This window comes from Strix uralensis, chromosome 6 (assembly GCF_047716275.1).
Source record: "Strix uralensis isolate ZFMK-TIS-50842 chromosome 6, bStrUra1, whole genome shotgun sequence".
Lineage (NCBI taxonomy): Eukaryota > Metazoa > Chordata > Aves > Strigiformes > Strigidae > Strix > Strix uralensis.
Genome location: NC_133977.1, coordinates 23,821,855 through 23,839,010, shown reverse-complemented (window position 1 = coordinate 23,839,010; position 17,156 = coordinate 23,821,855). Strand labels below are relative to the sequence as shown.

Sequence of the window (17,156 nt, the reverse complement as noted above, 5' to 3'; positions counted from 1 at the left end):
TTTTCTTGAATATTCCATTTTGATTCTAGAAAATTTATGCTGTATTTCACTAAATCTGGATCCTGGATCTCTTTCTTCAAACTCAGTAAAAAAAAGAGTCATAGAGCTGATTTATTTTGTTTCAGAGGAAAGGAATTTAGACTGTGTACATTTTGCAGACCTTTACTAGAAGTGTAATGGTTGAAACCTTTAGCTGGTGATATTTGCTTTCCTTGTTGATCTATAACATAGCCCATTTCCAGAAGCTGAAGTGACTAATGAAGATGATGTTTTGCTCTTCAGTGGCACTAATGCTGCATAGCCACTTGGCAGTTTAGTCAGTGTGACATGTTAAACAAACACGGGTAGCAGAAGCCTTGATTCCACAGGGCCTGTCTAAAGTTGAGGCCCATGGTGTTTCTCTGTTGTCTGCCCTGTGTTATTCCCACTGATGGTATCACAAGTAGGTTCTTTCTCCTCAGCCACATATTTTCATGACACAGGCACATGACATCTTTCAGCAGTTACAACTGGAGGCTACAAATCTGCTGTAAATAAATGCATCTTGCGCAAACATACATACAGTTTGAAATACATTAAAAAAAAGGAAAAGCCCATTCCTGTACAGCTGCTCTTCTGCAGTGCATGGGTAAAAGTGCTTGAGTAAACTGGGAACACAAGTACCACTTGACATTAATGAGGACTTGTACCGTTAGTTTCTTTGTGTTCATTACCCTTATGTATAATTAAAATCTAACAGGTAGCATCTTCAAAGCATAGTATTAATTACTAACATAAAGAAGTGTCACAAACAGGAAAGAAAGGACCAGAATAACAAAAGTAGTCTTATTTATATCATTGCTACTTTTTTCTAACAATTTTCAGTAGGTCAGTCCAGCTCCTCTGTTTCAGAGCTGGCAAAGTTAGATAACTGTCTCTTTTAAGAAACATTATTAGAGGAGTTCCCTGGGCAGCATTTCTGTAAGGAGACTCATGCAGAAGTGCAGAAGACTGCTGCCCAAGAGCATCAGGGCTGCTTAGGAATAATCCATATTGTCAGGAATGCCTTGAAGAGTTCCTAAGAGGGACTAGAAATCTCGTATTTGTAGAACATGAATGTGTCAGCTATAAAAACAGAGGAAATTTTCTACTTGGCTTCTTCCCCCATTTGGACTGCCTATGTACTAACATAATTACAGTTAGAAGAAAAATGAAGAACAGTGCCATAACATTTGCAGCTGAAGCAGGTAAAGAGCTAGGCTGCAGTATGGCCATGTGGCAGTGCTAGTAGTTTACCTCTAATCCCAGTGAATAAGGTAGGTGCTTTGTTGTTTTGATTATGGTATGGTCAAATGGTCCATACGTGTGGGTTTGTAGTTACTGAAATTACTAAGATGTCGTACCCCTGTTTTCCCTTAAGACCTGTAGAATGGGAAACAGCCTTTAATTCTCTTTTTGTTCAACCCGCTTTAAGAAAATGGATTTAAAGCAATGGCTTGATATGACTGCTGAAGAATACCACAGCTCAGCAGGACTGGCCCACAAAAGCTGCCAGAAAGCTAAATTCCACCTGCCAAGATGCTTGGCAAGCAGGCTGCTTCGAGGAGCTGCTGCTTCTGGCTGCCTGGATCTCTCTCACTTCAGACAGCCCTGCATGAGAGCCACTACATCTGCTGAGAGCTGTGGTAGTAACTTTGCACCTGGTGCATGGAGAAACTCCCCAGTCAAATGATGCCTGAGATCTTTTCTTCAGGGTTTTGATACCACTTTCTCAAAGCTGTGCGAGTAGTTCTGCAAACTCCAGCAAGACTATTTTTTTTGACTGACTTGGTACCTTGCAGAGAAGAGTCTCATCTCTGTGGGTCCTGTTCTCTCAGTAATCAGTCTGGGAGTCTATGCCAGGCAGATGGATCATTCCCTCTGCTTTGCCTGCCCCTTGGCATGTGTCTAGGAATGTGATGTTACAGGAGCTTCACCACTCCCAGTATTTTTCAGTAGTAACAGTTACTTGCTGTCCGAATAACTCAAGAGTTACTGATCTGGAGACCAGCCTAACCTGCATCATTTGGGAGGCAACAGATTAGATCTGAGTAGGAGGAGCTGTACCAGCTCATTTGAAGACTTTTCTGACCCTGTCACAGTGTGAAGACAAAGCAGCTTCATTAAAAACAAACAAATGAAAAACTGAAACTGGAATTCTCAGCTGTGTGAAAGCTCTCAGTTGTGCTTGGCAGGTGACTGTTGATAACTCCTAGTGCGGTGGAAATGTGTTTCTCATTCCTTTGTAGCTGTTTGAACTCTTGTGAATGGTGCATTATTTTGCGCATTGTATGTTGCTTGGTGTATAAAAAAATATGGTGTAATTTGATTTGTATGTACATATGCCTTTTCAGAGTAACTTCAGCCACAAGTGTTTACTTCATTAGGTTAAATTACTATGAACTGAGAAGTGTAGATATTACCTAGCTTTTAATAATATTTTTGCATTTTCTTAGCATACAATGATTATTTTATTCAAAGTGAAATATGTAACAAAGTATTTAATGCACTTATGTAGCAGGATCTTTATGTAACATAACCATAGTGCTGGGTTTAAAAAAACATCCATCCATTTTTGTATGAGTACTGAATCTCACTGTTTGCTTCATTGTTTTTTGTTTTTTTCCCTGCTTCTTGCTGCTCTAGGATTTTGGCATCATGTTTACACATCACATTCTAGCAGTCACTCTGCTAAGCTTCTCATATGTAACCAATCTGATACGAGTGGGAACCTTGATGTTATGTCTCCATGATGCATCCGATATTGTCCTAGAGGTGAGATAATACATATGTCGTGTCTGTATACAGTATTCACTATTCAGAGGGCTAGCATGTCAGTAGGTAGAATCTATTTGCTATGCAGAACAAGTATTTCCTAAGCAAAGAATCCAATTCAAGATGGTAATGGTGATTAATGTAGTGTATATCCGTTCTGAAATATATTACACTTGTGGCAGTACATGTTTGTGACTTCAGGCTGGTTTATCCCTTGATAAGTTGCTTGTACAGAGCAGAGACTGGTAATGCATTGCATGCCCGGGAGGGTTACACACGGATTTTAAATATAACATGGTAAAGTCAAAAGCTCAAAGTTGCAAAATCTGGAAAGTGGTGACTGCAGGATAGAAGCTCCTGGTTCTTGACCCCTCTGACGTGGTGTGTGGGGTAAGAACCCTGTCTCCAAAAGAATCAAGGTGTCACGGTTTGTTTGTGCTGTGCTTTGCTGGGAAGAGGGTGGTGGACAATTTAGTGGCTGTATGCAGGCAGTGAGCTCACCTGGTCCCTAGGTTTTTCCAGGTTCCTGTGCCTCTGCATCCAGATGCCAGTATTAAGTAGCTGGCTTTGGAAAAGAAGGGGTGATGGAAATTCTTTTAAGTCAAGATGGTCTGTAGCTTCTGTAGTGGCAATTAAGAAATGTTTCCATCCTGTATCGGCATCAGTTTTTAGACAGCACTGGGTGATGGTGGGATTGGGCTGTCTGTGAACTCTCCATCAGGATCAAACCAAAGTTAATAACTATATTCTCTGAAATTATTTTTTTTATTAAAGTAGTTGCAAGGATCCTGTTATGAAAGAATATAGTCTCACTGTGTGAGTCACCTATCGCAGAATCAAAATCCTGCCATTCTGATTCAATAGTGCTGTAAATCTGGTTTTATTTTTTAATCTTTTTTAAATCTAGAAGGCACATGACTGCCTGAGATAGAAAGCAACAGATAATCTGGATTTCTCCTGTTAGAAATAATTACATCTTTACAAGTTCATTTTTCTGTTTTAGCAATGTATGTAGATCCATTCTGCTGGTTGTGGGTTCACCCAGACTTTCTTAATTACTCTTTTCTCACCACCAGGACATACTTGAAGGTGTTCATTCCAGATCAGAGTCTGTGGAACTATAAAACCACTGGAGAGCAGCTGTAATAGGCTAGTCAAAACCTTACCTTGAACACAGTGAGATACATATTTTTGCTCAATTCCTCTGTTCATTCATTGGCTAAGACAAAGAGAAATTGCTGGTATTCTCATATGATTTACAGACATTCAGCAAATACACTTCCCCATGGGGCACATACTTCAGTGGTCTTTCTAGTCAATTCGTTCAGTCTGTTCTGACTGGAAATACTAAAGCTACTCTGAAGTGTAGGAAGGATAATCACAAGCCCTGAGCAGCATTTCCTAGGAGGACCGTTACAACTCGCTCAGCAGATTTTTTTCTGCTAGGACAGTGGGTCACAGCCCCGGTGCCATATGAGAGAATATGGACTCTTACACACTGCTGACATTACTGAGGGGAAAGTCAGTGCAGAGGAAGAAAATTATCAAACTGCAAAAGAAGCTGATAAAATATCTTGCCATGACGGGTCAGTTGTGCACCTGGCCTGTTTTACATATTATGTATTTGTAAAAATGAAAAAGTATTTTCAGAAGCCACTAGACTCTTTCCACCTACCTTTTCATAATGAAACATGTCCAGTGGAAAGCTGGAATGCAACATTTTCGCTGTTCTTATTGCAGAAAGTAGTATATTCTGGAGGTGAGGTTTTTTTCCATAGGTCCTAAGGCATGTGCACGTACAGAAGAGTCATAGTAGGATTTTCAGGAATACATAGCTATTCTCTTAGGTCTGAATGAAAGTTGTCTTGGATACTCAAAGCAGCCTAGCCGTGGCAGGACAGACTTAACATAGAGTAATTTGCTTACCTAGGAAGCCGTTAAATTAGCTTAAACTGAAATCTAGGCTACTGAGAGGCAACTTTCAGAATCCCAAGCTGAGTTGTTTATGGGGTTTTGGTTATCTTTGCACTGCAGTACAGCTTGTGGGTTGGAAACGCTGTGACCTAACCTGCTGAAGCACTTAAAATCACACCTATTCAGGGACCTTGAGACTTTTCAGCGTCGGTTAATGAACACTATGACAGTTTTGATGCCAGTGGATGGATGTGAGTAGTTGGCAATTTGGTAGGCTTCTAGTGTGTGAGCCTCACATAGCTGACAGTTCAGCCTGAATCCTTTCTGTCAGGTTCCAGCTATCTCCTAGTACACTTTTCTAAAAAAGCAGGGAATGGGCACTTCAGACCAAGGCAAATAGCTGCACTGTAAAATAAATGCATTTAGATAGACTAGTAAGAGTATGTGGAAGAGCTCTGTTATTCAGTTGTAGTTGTGGTTTTCAAGCTTTGAAAATTGTGTTGTCTTAGGTGGCCAAATTCCATCCAACAACTACATACTCTTTCCCTTTTTTTGTAGTCCTTCCTTATCAATATCATTTGTAGATTTGTTATTTGAGAACTGATGACCCAGCAGCTGTACTGTTTTGACAAATGGCATGATACTGCTACAAGTTGCTGTAGCAGTATCAGCTCCACAGACTATGAAAGCAGCTTTTTTAGACTGCCACCATGGAAATACATCCAAAATTCCTGTCTGAACTTTCAGTCATCTGAAAATCAAGGCGTTAGTAACTTCTCTGCTTTGCATGTTGGCACCGAAGTGTTCTCGTTTACTTAAACCAGACTATGAGTACAAACTGCTAGGAAACTCATTTGTGTCCACTAGAATATAGGGCTAATTTGGAAGGGTTATGTTTTCTTTGCAGCAGTGATGGCTTTCCTCATGTTTTGTTGAGCTTCCTAGCTTGTTTTCTGTTCTCTGTTAGTGAGGAATATGCTTTATATTCAGGTGTTGAGTGAAAACATTGCAGAAGTTAGGTAACATCCAAAAGTGCAGGTTGGTTTTGGTACCCAGATTGTCTGAGGTTTGGTGTGTTCATGCCAAAAAAATCAGACAGAATGCAAGAGTGCTTCTCACTATTTTAGGCAATTCTCTAGTTTGAATTCTGCAATCAGGATAGTATTCTGTATACATAGTTGTAGTAATTTTGCTCCCTCTTAGCCCTCTGGAAAGTCTGCACAAGTAAGCATCTTCTCAATATGGGAGCTGGACACAGGTCCCCTCAGACGCAGGGCTTTAAAATGGTTCCCAGTGACTTAAGTGGACACAAAATCAGGCTCTTCATGTACTTCATTGTGCAGTGACTCTCTGGATACATTTGACAGAAAGCATAAAGACAGACTGTCCCTGCCTTGGAGCAGATGTTTTAAAACTAGTAAGTGCTTACGCACATGAACGTTGTGGAAACAGCATCGATGTCTTAAAACAATCTTGCTTGTACATGCTGTTTTTTTCCAGGAGAAGAGGACAAAGAAACTTCAGGGAAGATCAGTGTTTTAATGAGCAGTTTGAGTGAAGATAGTTAGTGAGTTCTTCAATGAGTAAGAGTCAGAAAACTGCTTGAAGACAAATGAGAGAAGCATGTAAAAATAGGCATAGGGCAACAAGTTAGAAAGCAAAAGTTGGAAAGAAGAGGGGAAGAGAGGCTTAGAAAACATTTGAAGGGGAGGGGTGTAATCGTTGAGGTGGAAACTGTTCTGTATAGGCCAGGAAGGGAAAAGCTGTAGGAGAACGTAGGACATGGGGCATAGTAGAGGATTTGGGACAAAGTTTATATGTAGTGAACACTAGAAGGTCAGAGAGCACGGGACAGGTGGAAGATGAATGGATGCTGAAAATGCAAGTGGAGCATACTGGAAAGGTGAGAGACAGGTAGGTAAAGAGGTTGGGGACAAGGACAGCATAAACACAATGGGGTTCAATAAAAGGTTTAGAAGAGTTTTGTGAATCTGAACTTGTAGGATTTCAAAAAGGAAATTGAATAGGGAAGGAAGAAATGAGAGATGTACTGTGGTTTTATTCAGTCTGGGTGTTTTCTGAGAAGACATTTTCCAGCTGCTTGGTGGAGAGGAGTTACGAGGTCACTGTGAGATGGCCCAATGAAAATGTTAGCAATTTCATAAAAATTTGATTTCTTCTTACAATTTACACACAATACAAGAGAACTCAGTTATCCTCACAGAAGTAAACATACATTTCTTTCTTTTACAGGCTGCCAAAATGGCAAACTATTGCAAGTGTCAAAAACTGAGTGACCTTCTGTTCGTTACATTTGCCATTGTCTTCATTGTCAGTAGGCTTGGCATATATCCCTTATGGTGAGTAAGCATATCGTTTTCCTCAAATGCTAAGCATCAAACAAGCTTGGAACTATGTTGCAATTGAACATGATTCATTGACATTACTCTGTTTCCCAAAGCACCAAGGAGAGTTCCAGACATAACCAGGTGCTGAAATAGCCTGTTTGCTAGAGTCACATTGTGTTTACTGTGTGCTAGGCAAGAAACATATGTGGCTTCTGCTGGTTTTAATGTACAAGTGGGTTGGAGACCACATAACTTCAGGTTAGCAGTTGATCGCCTGTGTTGGCAAGAAGTTAGAGGAGAAGTAAAATATTAGTCACCGAAGACACTGACCAGAGGCTAAGCTTGAAGCTAGGATCTTCTCATTAGCTTTCAGTGCACCCTTTGTGAACATGTTCAGCTTAAAGAAAAGCACAGTGAGATAAGGAAAGTCTGGGCTGCTGAAATCAGTATAAGGATGTTGCCATGCAGATTGCAATACTGCAGGCTACACGTTTTCCTCCCCATCTTTGAACTGGGGGTCCTGGGGAAGGTGTGTAATACATACATCTATAAGGTAGTTATACAGGTGTTACTGTAATCTCACCTCTTCCCAGACAAAGGCAGCTGCTTGCATGTGCACATACTCTCTCTAGATACACACATGTGCATGCACACAGGCAGGACATAGATGTTCGATTCTTTAGCTAGGGACTTCAACATCCAGAAGTCAGCTGGCTAGGTAGGAAATACACTGATGTTCTTCAGTTTAGAAACCCATTCAACTTTCTCTGTAACCTGTGCCCTATATATGAGGAGAGCTGAGAGAAGGCGTTGGCCTCACTCTTTTGTGTTCTGGGACTTCCTTTCTCTTGTATGAACAGAACTAACCCAAATCTCTGTATCCCTATGAAAGCAAGAGGAGCCTGTCATTGCATCAGAAGTTAACAGTGACAGTTTGGGTTTTGGGAAGCACCAAGAATGCCAGAAATGTTACCCTTTGCAGAGTTTTATTTAGAGAGATTACCACCAAGCTCCTTATTTAAGCATGCAGAGGATTTACAGATGCCAATATCAACCTCTCTGCCACAGTTTCCTTTCAAATCCTCTATAATGGTATCTCTTTGGTGTTTTGTTAATGCAAACAGGATAGACCAAGGTGCCCCTAAGAAGCTGTGGCACCAGCTCTGCTTAACAGTCCAATGTAGAAGTCTCATTTAGCATTTAATGGCTGCAAAGATAATGTGACAATGCGTGGTCCCTACTGTGCTGTGAGTTGGTGAAGGACCATGACAAAAGGAGCAAATGGATAGACACACAAACTGCATGTTTGAAAATGCTTGTTATTTTTTCTAAGGAGCAATTATTTGTTTCTTCAACAGCTTTGCTTCCCTCTCCTCAGTTCTTTCTTGAAGCTAACTTGGCCATTCACTGAATTTCTGTAAATGAAGTAAACTAGTTTTTCTACTTGCATGATCTCAGATAGGAAAAATGGTGGCAGTCCTGTTCATAGGATTTCATCTGCCTGTTGCATTCTGTTTTATATTGAGAAATGGAGGGACGACCCAATTCCATCAGTGCAGTTCTGCCACTAGACTGCTACAGGGAAAGCTCAGTCAGATGACAACTGGATGAGTTCACAAAGGGGAAGGCAAAGCGGAAGTGGTACTTGACCAACCTGATAACCTTCTATGGTGAAATGACTGGCTTGGTAAATGAGGAGAGAGCAATGGATATAGTCTGCCTTGACGTCAGTAAGGCTTTCGACACTGCTTCCCAGAAGATCCTGAGAGAGAAGCTGATAACTTATGGGCTAGATGAGCAAACAGTGAGGTGGATTGAAAACTGGCTGAGCAGGCAGACCCAGAGGGTAGTGATCAGTGGTCTGAAGTCTAGTTGGGGGCCAGTAACTAGCAGTGTACCCCAGAGGTCAATGCTGAGTCCAGTCCTATTCAACACCTTCACTGATGATCTGGATGATGGGGCAGAGTGCACCCTCAGCATGTTTGCTCACGTTCCAACCTGGGAGGAGCGGCTGATACACCAGAGGGCTGTGCAGCCATCCAGAAGGAAGGAACCTCAACAGGCTGGAGAAATGGGCCGACAGGAACCTCGGGAAGTTCAGCAAAGGAAGTGCGAAGCCCTGCACCAGTGTATGCTGGGGGCTGACCGGCTGGAAAGCAGCTTTGCATAAAAGGAACTGGGGGTCCCAGTGGACACCAAGTTGAACATGAGCCAGTAATGTGCCCTTGCGGCAAAGAAGGATAATGGTATCCTGGGCTGTATTAGGAGGCGTGTTGCCAGCAGGTTGAGGAAGGTGATCCTTCCCCTCTACTCAGCACTGGTGAGGCCACACCTGCAGTACTGTGTCCAGTTCTGGGCAGGTGAGATACCAGAGAGATACAGTCCAGCAAAGAATCACTACGATTGATTAAGGGACTGGAGCACCTCTCAGCTGAGGAAAGGCTGAGACAGATGGGACTGTTTAGCATAGAAAATGGAATCAGGATGGATATTGTCAATATATACAAATATATGAAGGGAAAGTGTAAAGAAGACTAAGCCAGCCTTTCAGTGGTGCCCAGTGCCAGGACCAGAGGCCGTGAACACGAACTGAAACACAGGAGGTTCCATCTGAACATAAGGAAACACTTTTTCACTGTGAGGGTGACGGAGCACTGGCACAGGTTGCCCAGCAAGGTTGTGGAGTCTCCATCCTTAGAGATACTCAAGAACTGTCTGGACATGGTCCTGGGCAGCCTGCTACAGGTGACCAAGTTAAGCAGAGCAATTGAACAGGATAACGTCCAGAGGTCCTTTCCAACCTTAGCCATTCTGTGATTCTGTGAGCTGCCTTATGTGTTCAGCTGTGATTCCAGCATTTAAACCTCCCTCTATTATTTGAAATGACAAAGAAAGCAGTGCTGACTTGAAATTTTTTGTTCTTCAAACACAAACTTTACCAGATCACTGCTATGTGCTTGCTTTGCTGAACAGTCAACAAAGAGCAGATTAATCTTGTCCAGAGTGCATGGTTTTGAAGGAGGTCATTAGTCTTCACACATTTAACTAGAAGCAGCTGCCCAATATGCTTTTTTCTCTTGAGACATCTGAAAATAGCAAGGTCCAGATTTTCTCATCCTTTACATCCTTACTATGGTAGTCAAGTTTTGGAATGTCCACACTTTTCAACCTGAAGTGTTTAAAATAACACTGTGTGTTTATAACTGGAACTGAAGCTCAGAAACCAGAGGTTCACATTGTCTCCAGTGATTTCTGTGAAGTGTTGCAGCCAAGTGTCACACTGTGCAGGAAGCCCTTGCTAGGACTAGGCAAATTATAAATTAAAGATTGACATGGCTAGTGGGAATCAGGCATCATAGAGCTGAAGTCTGTGTAAATGTCGCTAATACACACCTCATGCTGTCTGACTGTCAGAGTCCCAGAAGAGATTACCAGCACAGTGATAAGTTATCTAGCAAGTGTCAAAACTTGAGCCCTGCTTTACAGCTGTGGCATTTTGTGCTGTGTTCTGGATGTGCCCTTTCATTCCTGTATACGTTAGGTGACAGCAGCACTTCCATGCCACTTTAGATTGAACTTTGTCTGAATCCTGTATTATAGAGTATCACTGGCCCAGTGAGCTTAAAGCAGGGTAAAAATCAAAGCCAGTAGGTCTGGGAAAGAGGGAAAGGGAAGAGAGCTGCACAGTAGCTTCTGTTGTTGATGTTGGCTCCCTTGGTATGGAATATTGGGCTGATGAGGGCAGCAGGTTACAGCTGTGGGTGAGGTTTGCTGCTGGGATGGAAAATATCAGCATAGACTCATGAAGGCAGGGGGATTGTGTATTATGGGAATGCAGCGGTCGACAGTGTGCTGTGTGCTCCTGTGTCAAGATGGAGTGGTTACACTGGCAATCCCTCTGCCTCTCCTCTCCCTTAATCAGCAAAAGAACATATTTATTTGTTTGAATATGCAAGTAGTTCAGTGTGATGTATATGATATTTGATTTTTAAGACCATCCTATTTCCAGACCAAAGCATTCATGTATGTACTCCTAATGGTTACCCTTACATACACCTATAATCACAGAGCCCGGAGGCGGTTTCATAATTCTCAGCTGTACTGTGGGCATTGCGTGTGGGAGTCAGGGTTAGCAGAGATGGAGCATGGGACCTGTGATGTCTTCCAAATCCTTTTTCTCTATGAAACGGCAACTCTAAATCTTCACTCCCATTAGCTTGCATGTCAGCAAAGATGAGTCATTGGAGTGGCAGCAGGCCAGGAAGCATAGTTTTGCTCTTCTTTGCTGAATATTCAAAATAGCAAAATTTGGTGCCTGATTAATATTACATAAATATGCAAATTTTTCTAGCATAAAAACTGAGAGGTATAAAATTGGTGTGCATGTAATGTAAAAGGAAGACTGTAATTTATAAGAAAACTTCCCCCACACAGGAAGGTGAATACCCAAGACAGGCTTCCAGAGACGTTGCTTATGAAGCACTGCCATGCTGTTGTGCTCCAGCTTTGCACAAGTGCCATTTAATTTTGCATAAAGGTGCTAATAAAGAATTCAGCTGTTGTTTAGCAGCAGGGCTAAGGCAAAAGAAACTGGCAATTAGGTATATATTTAGCAGTCTTTCTGCAGGCATCTGGAGTTCATTTCAGCAATAATTCAAAAACCCCAGGACACTTTCAGCCTCCTGCTGCTAAGTGAATGTAGGAGTAAAGCTGCTATTTTCACTGACAAGACATTTTGCTTGTGAAATTCTCCCACTTGCGCATAATCACTGTTCTAGCAAATTACAACATAAAACACAACTCTCCATGAGTCAGGGGGAACATGATGCCTTCTCAGGTGATACAGGAGTGCAGGGAGAATGAAAGCAATCTCAGACCAAAGAATTGATACAAATTATGTGAGCCCTTGGCTAGTCTAATCAAGCTGTGCAAAGTAGTTACATCAAGTCTTTATTTCAGTAAGCCTTGCGATTCATCTTCCCCAGGCCTCAAATGCTTGTTTTTGCTGTAGTTACATGGACATAGTCTTGTCTCTGTTGATAAAGGAATGGTTTGCTTTTTGCTGTTGTTTTGTTTTTCTTTCAATATCCAGCATGGAAACTCTGGGGGGTCGTAATATTTATTAATCATTTTTTGAGGTATATGGAGGACAAACAGACATCTTCTATTCCAGGAGACCTGAGTGAAGAAGATGTTGCACTACATTTTCCAGTCTTAGCTCATTGCCAGCTGCAGAGTTCATGTTGTGAGAACTGTGAAACTCCCCAAGTCTGGGCTGTACAGGACACCCAAGAGTACTCACTTGCTTTGCTTATTCTTCTGGAATACACACTTTTTTTGACAGGGCAGTTTGAATAAATCTCCTAATGCTGTGAAGAGTTTGGTATATGAAACTAGTTTCATGGAGTGACCATTGAATCAGGGTGTTTCCAAGAGCTTCAGTGGAGGAAGAGTAGTCAGCGTGGAGGGAGATACAAGGTTACTAAACATGTTCATCATCTTAAAAGATAGCTTAAGGTAACTGCGGTTAAAGGTGTAATTTTTGCGTTTGAAAGGAGAAGGCTCCCAGGAAAGCTAGGGTGATGTTTACCGCGTGAAGACACCAAGCTGGGTAAATTCAGGTTCTTTCAGGTTGCTCTGTCTAGTACTAGTATGCAGTTGTTTTTCATTACTTTTGATTATTTTTATAATCAATTACATTGTATGAGAGGTAGAACACAGTGGGTTTCAGGGAAGTGTTGCTGACAAGTACTGCTGTCAAAAGGTGAGGAAGCAGGGAAACAGCATTGGCATTCATGCAACCTGTGAGGTCTCAGCATGCACATATTACATATACGCACTGACAAATATAAAATAGTGGCTTAACTGTACAAATGTAAATGAAAGCCTGATTTAAGCTGATTATAAAGAACACAGGTCATGTTCTGCATGTGCTGTCCCCCAAATTCTCCTGTAGTGCCTTCCTGTCCTTGATCTCTTCAGACACTGTCAGTGCCTGGATTACTGTACCACGTTAAAAACTGTGAAGACAGTCAACCACTTTGGTTAGTTGGAATGGTCTTGTTTAATGTTGGTACATAGTCTTAACTGAATCTTCCATTTGTGAGTCTGTTTGGAAAGGTTCTGTCAAAAAAAAGATGGCAAAAATAATTCTTATTGTTAAAACTCAAAGCTGTTTCAGGTGCATGTCTCCTCATCAGCTGCAATGTACAGTTGCTAAATGGGATTTTATGCCAACATATCCTATATAAGCATGGGTCTGCTAGTCCTCAGAAGAACAACTTCATTCCTTGTTATTCTTTCCCTTTTAAAGCTCATGAGAGTACATACAGTCTGGCTCATGGCTGATTTCTAATTGACTTTTCATGGCAATGAGTATCTGCATGAACCAGGCAAGCATGGCGTGATCCTCATTGAGTTAAAATTAACTTCTGTCCACCATGGTGTGCTGTAATGAACCCTGGTTACTTATTACCAGTCTTTCTCTTATCTCTGCATGGCTGGCTGAGTAGCTCTTCCCGAGTTTCATCACTGGTTGAACAACAACATGGGATATAGCCATGCTGTTAATACATACACTGGGTCTCCAGATAGTGATCCTATTGCCAGTTTGCACTGTTCTCTCATTTCTTTTATTCTGGAATCAGCTCCTCTCTGGACAAAATTGCAGCTTGAGTCATGAATAGGGTAGCGCAGAGCCCCCATGAGAAGCAGCTGCTGCAAAAATTTGCTGAACCTCTTTTTCCTAGCTTTGTTCTTTTTCTAGCTGATATTGACTGGTTTTGTGCAGCTCTTAGCATGCAGGGAAGTTGAGTCGTCATCTGGTTTTCTTTCCTGGCACATTTTGTCCTGTTTGGCCCTTGGAGCATGTGTATTGTGGGAAGGCAGCATGTGGACCCCAGCAGAGTCACCCTGCTTCATTCCTCTGAACATATTGGTAAAACAAAGCTCAAACCTACCCTTAAAAAGCATCCTACTACATTAAAGCAATACATAGGCATTAGTTAAAGCAAGAATTTTGGTCAGTTACATGCCATGGAAAGAATTTAGGTAGCCAGATAAATTCCAGCTGCCCAGACCTTGTCCAGACTCTGAATGAACACAGTGTTCTGTGATGGTTTTAGTTACTCTCACTGGATCCTGAAGTCAATGACAACATTTCTAGCCTGGCTAGTATTATGTATAGAGCTGGATTAACATCTCTGATTGTTCTAGAGTAAAATAACTTACTTTTTTAAAAGAAAATAAATCTCTTCTGACACTTTTTCAAGCTCATTTTGCTCAGAATATTGTCTAAACCAGAGTACAATAGAAGTTGTTTGTGGGTAGCAGATACTGAAGCAATAAATTATGATTTTGATACTTGATTGCTGATGTTATTTATGCTGTCACAGAGTGGATGCTGTAGAACTAACAAAAATTACCTAATGTGCTTATATTTCAGGCTGTTTGTAATTTCAGAAGGCAATTTATAACCCATCAGTTTATCAAGAACATTTAAAGTTTTTGGCAAGCTAACTACAGTATATTTGAAGAACTCATAAACTTCCATTTATGGATTAAGAAGGTTTTATTAACTAAGTCTCCATAAATTTACTCACAACTCTTGTCTTAGCTCTTTAGCAGAGCATATATAATGTTGTCATCCCATCTGCTTTTGACAAAGCATTACCTGATGTTGTCCTTTCTAATGCCTGGTTATTTTATTTCCTCAAATTGTTTACAGTGTTTGTGAACTCAGGCCTCTGAGTCTACATGAAGCAAAGCTGAAGTCTTTGCAGTGCTGGGTTAATACTGATCAAGCTATTTGCAGGGAAGCTATAAGAAATGGAAAGGTTACAGGTGTCATTCACCATTGTGGGTTTGCAGTGTAAATAACAAGAAGTGGCATTTGCTCAGTATTTTCATTTTTAAGATTTTCATGTGATCACAACAGGAAAAAATTATATGAAAAAGGATTTCATCAGATTTCCAAAGCTGATTTGTATCCTCACTTTTAGTTTCTACAGACTGTACCCTTTGGCAGCAATAATGCTTTCTGTTGTCAAGGATAGGCTGTTCAGTCAGTGTTCTAACTTTTCTCCTTTTATTATTAAATATGTCCTTTCTAAAACTTGTGTTCTGATTGGAAACAGGACAGAAACCTGTGCTGTGGCACTTACTTTGCTCAGAATTATTCTGATGAGTGTGAATGTCTCAGGGGAAGGGAAGCAGCATTGGTGTTTTTCTTGTGGCCAGACACGTTAGCCACTTCTAAATAAGCTCAACAAGGCATGGTGACTGGAGAGTATGGATGACCTGAAGAGGCTGAACTGAGGGCTGCTTTCCACCATGGTAGTCAGCTTCCCGTGTAAGCTGCTCTGTAGTCAGCTGAAGTTCTCCAAGTCTCCTCTGAAGTTGCATCACTTGCAGGAAGGAGGGGAGAAAAATAGAGGCTGACCATGGGAATTTGCAGTTTGATCTTTTTTTTTTCCTAAAAGAGAGGGATGCGCAGAAACTTTGCCTGAAAGTACATCTTTAAGTATTGCCCATTCTGTGAAGGGGAGAGCTGTGCTAATATGGTAGTACCACAGACAGGCCATATGAGTGCTGACAGTCTAGGTGGCTGTGGGTAATTGGAGCATGTGCAAACATTCTGCCTCTTCTCAACCCTTTTTCTCTTAGAGGCTGTATCTGTAGCACCAGGGTTTGCTGTTAGTGAAGCATATTTTGTGGTGCTACAGAGTCGATATAAAAGCAGAACAATGCTATTGGTTCACTGTGAGCTGCTGATGTATGTGGGACATAAAAATCATACCTGTACAAAAGCATGGGAGTATGATAGTTAACTAACCAGCTTGAACTAGTACGTGGCTTTTGAATGCCATTATCAACAGCTGTGATGCAGCTCAGGTCTCATTAATGCTCAGCTAGGAGGAGGTCGTGGCTAAACACTTTGGAGATGAACCCAGCACCCTTGTAAGTGAGCACGTTCTGTTGTTTTCGTCAGTGTTGCATGATGGCAGAGTCTGACCCATAATAGCTATGAAAGTAGAGATTATTATTAAGAAAATTAGATTAAACTGAAAACTGTTTAAGGCTGATTTCCCAGACTTTGGTGTGGAGAAAATTCTTATGATGCTTGTGGGGGCAAAGGTACAGTTGATTGGGTTTTTGGTGGTGGGTTTTTTCCCTCCCCATCCACATCTTTTGGCATTTCTTCCACAACTGGGCCATTAATATTTGAGTCATTTGTTTGAAACGTGAGTCCTTGGCAGACACTGTGCCACCACACTTCCTTAAGCTGTGTGATTTTTATGGATTTTAAAATTATTCCATTACTTTAGGGCCATGTTCTCAGGACTAGACCAAAGTGTGGTACTCCTGCTATTGATGGTATGTAAGCCACCTGAAAGACATTGGGTACCTGGCAGAGAACTGGCTGCAGCTGTTCTGCGATGTTTTGTGGGCTTTTGAACTTGTTCTGTTTAGTTCCTGTGTTTACAGAAAGTTTGGGTAGTCTTTTTCCCCTAAAATGTCTACTGTGACATAGCTAAACACGAGGCGGTGTGAATATTCCTTGAGCAGAGGTACTGCACTTGTTTTTGTCAACAGAAGGAGGCATGGGGAAGGCTTTTTTGTTCTCTGATACCTTGTTTTGCAAAGATTGGAAACTGGCCTCCTATAGTTTACAAGAAATACCTTTCCTATTTGGAGAATAACATGAAATCCAGGAAAATGGATCTTGATATGTATTCTCTGTTGCTCATATAAAAGTTTTATGTGAGCCTGGAGATTTTCGGATTTGGAAGTGTCATTCTTAGCATAACGTAGTTTCTCTGTGCCAGTGTATTATGATCAGAAGCCTTTACACAAGCCTTTTGCCAGAACACATTACTGATATAACATTTTGCTGAGTATAATTACATTCTGCTAGGAAATTTGAATTCTCTCCATATCCTAATGTCTATTGAAAGACTCTCCTGAGATTTGAGCTTGGATTGTGAAGGTGTCTCTGACTTTGTATTCTTGGTTTTTTCTATCCACAAGAGTGGAAATACTATTATTCATATCAGTGGCTGCAAAATCAGTTAATGGGCAATAACTGTTGATGAGGAGGAA

At 41.3% G+C, this 17,156-nt stretch overlaps 1 protein-coding gene across 2 annotated transcripts in view; it reads left to right on the top strand.

Moving 5' to 3' along the window:
* CERS6 (ceramide synthase 6) overlaps nt 1-17,156 on the top strand; it is a 135,679-nt gene that overhangs the window by 102,766 nt on the left and 15,757 nt on the right. For both annotated transcript variants that reach the window (XM_074873302.1, XM_074873301.1), the window contains exons 7-8: nt 2,665-2,793; nt 6,961-7,067. In XM_074873302.1, the coding sequence (XP_074729403.1) occupies nt 2,665-2,793; nt 6,961-7,067 (236 nt within the window). The remainder of the gene's footprint in view (nt 1-2,664; nt 2,794-6,960; nt 7,068-17,156) is intronic.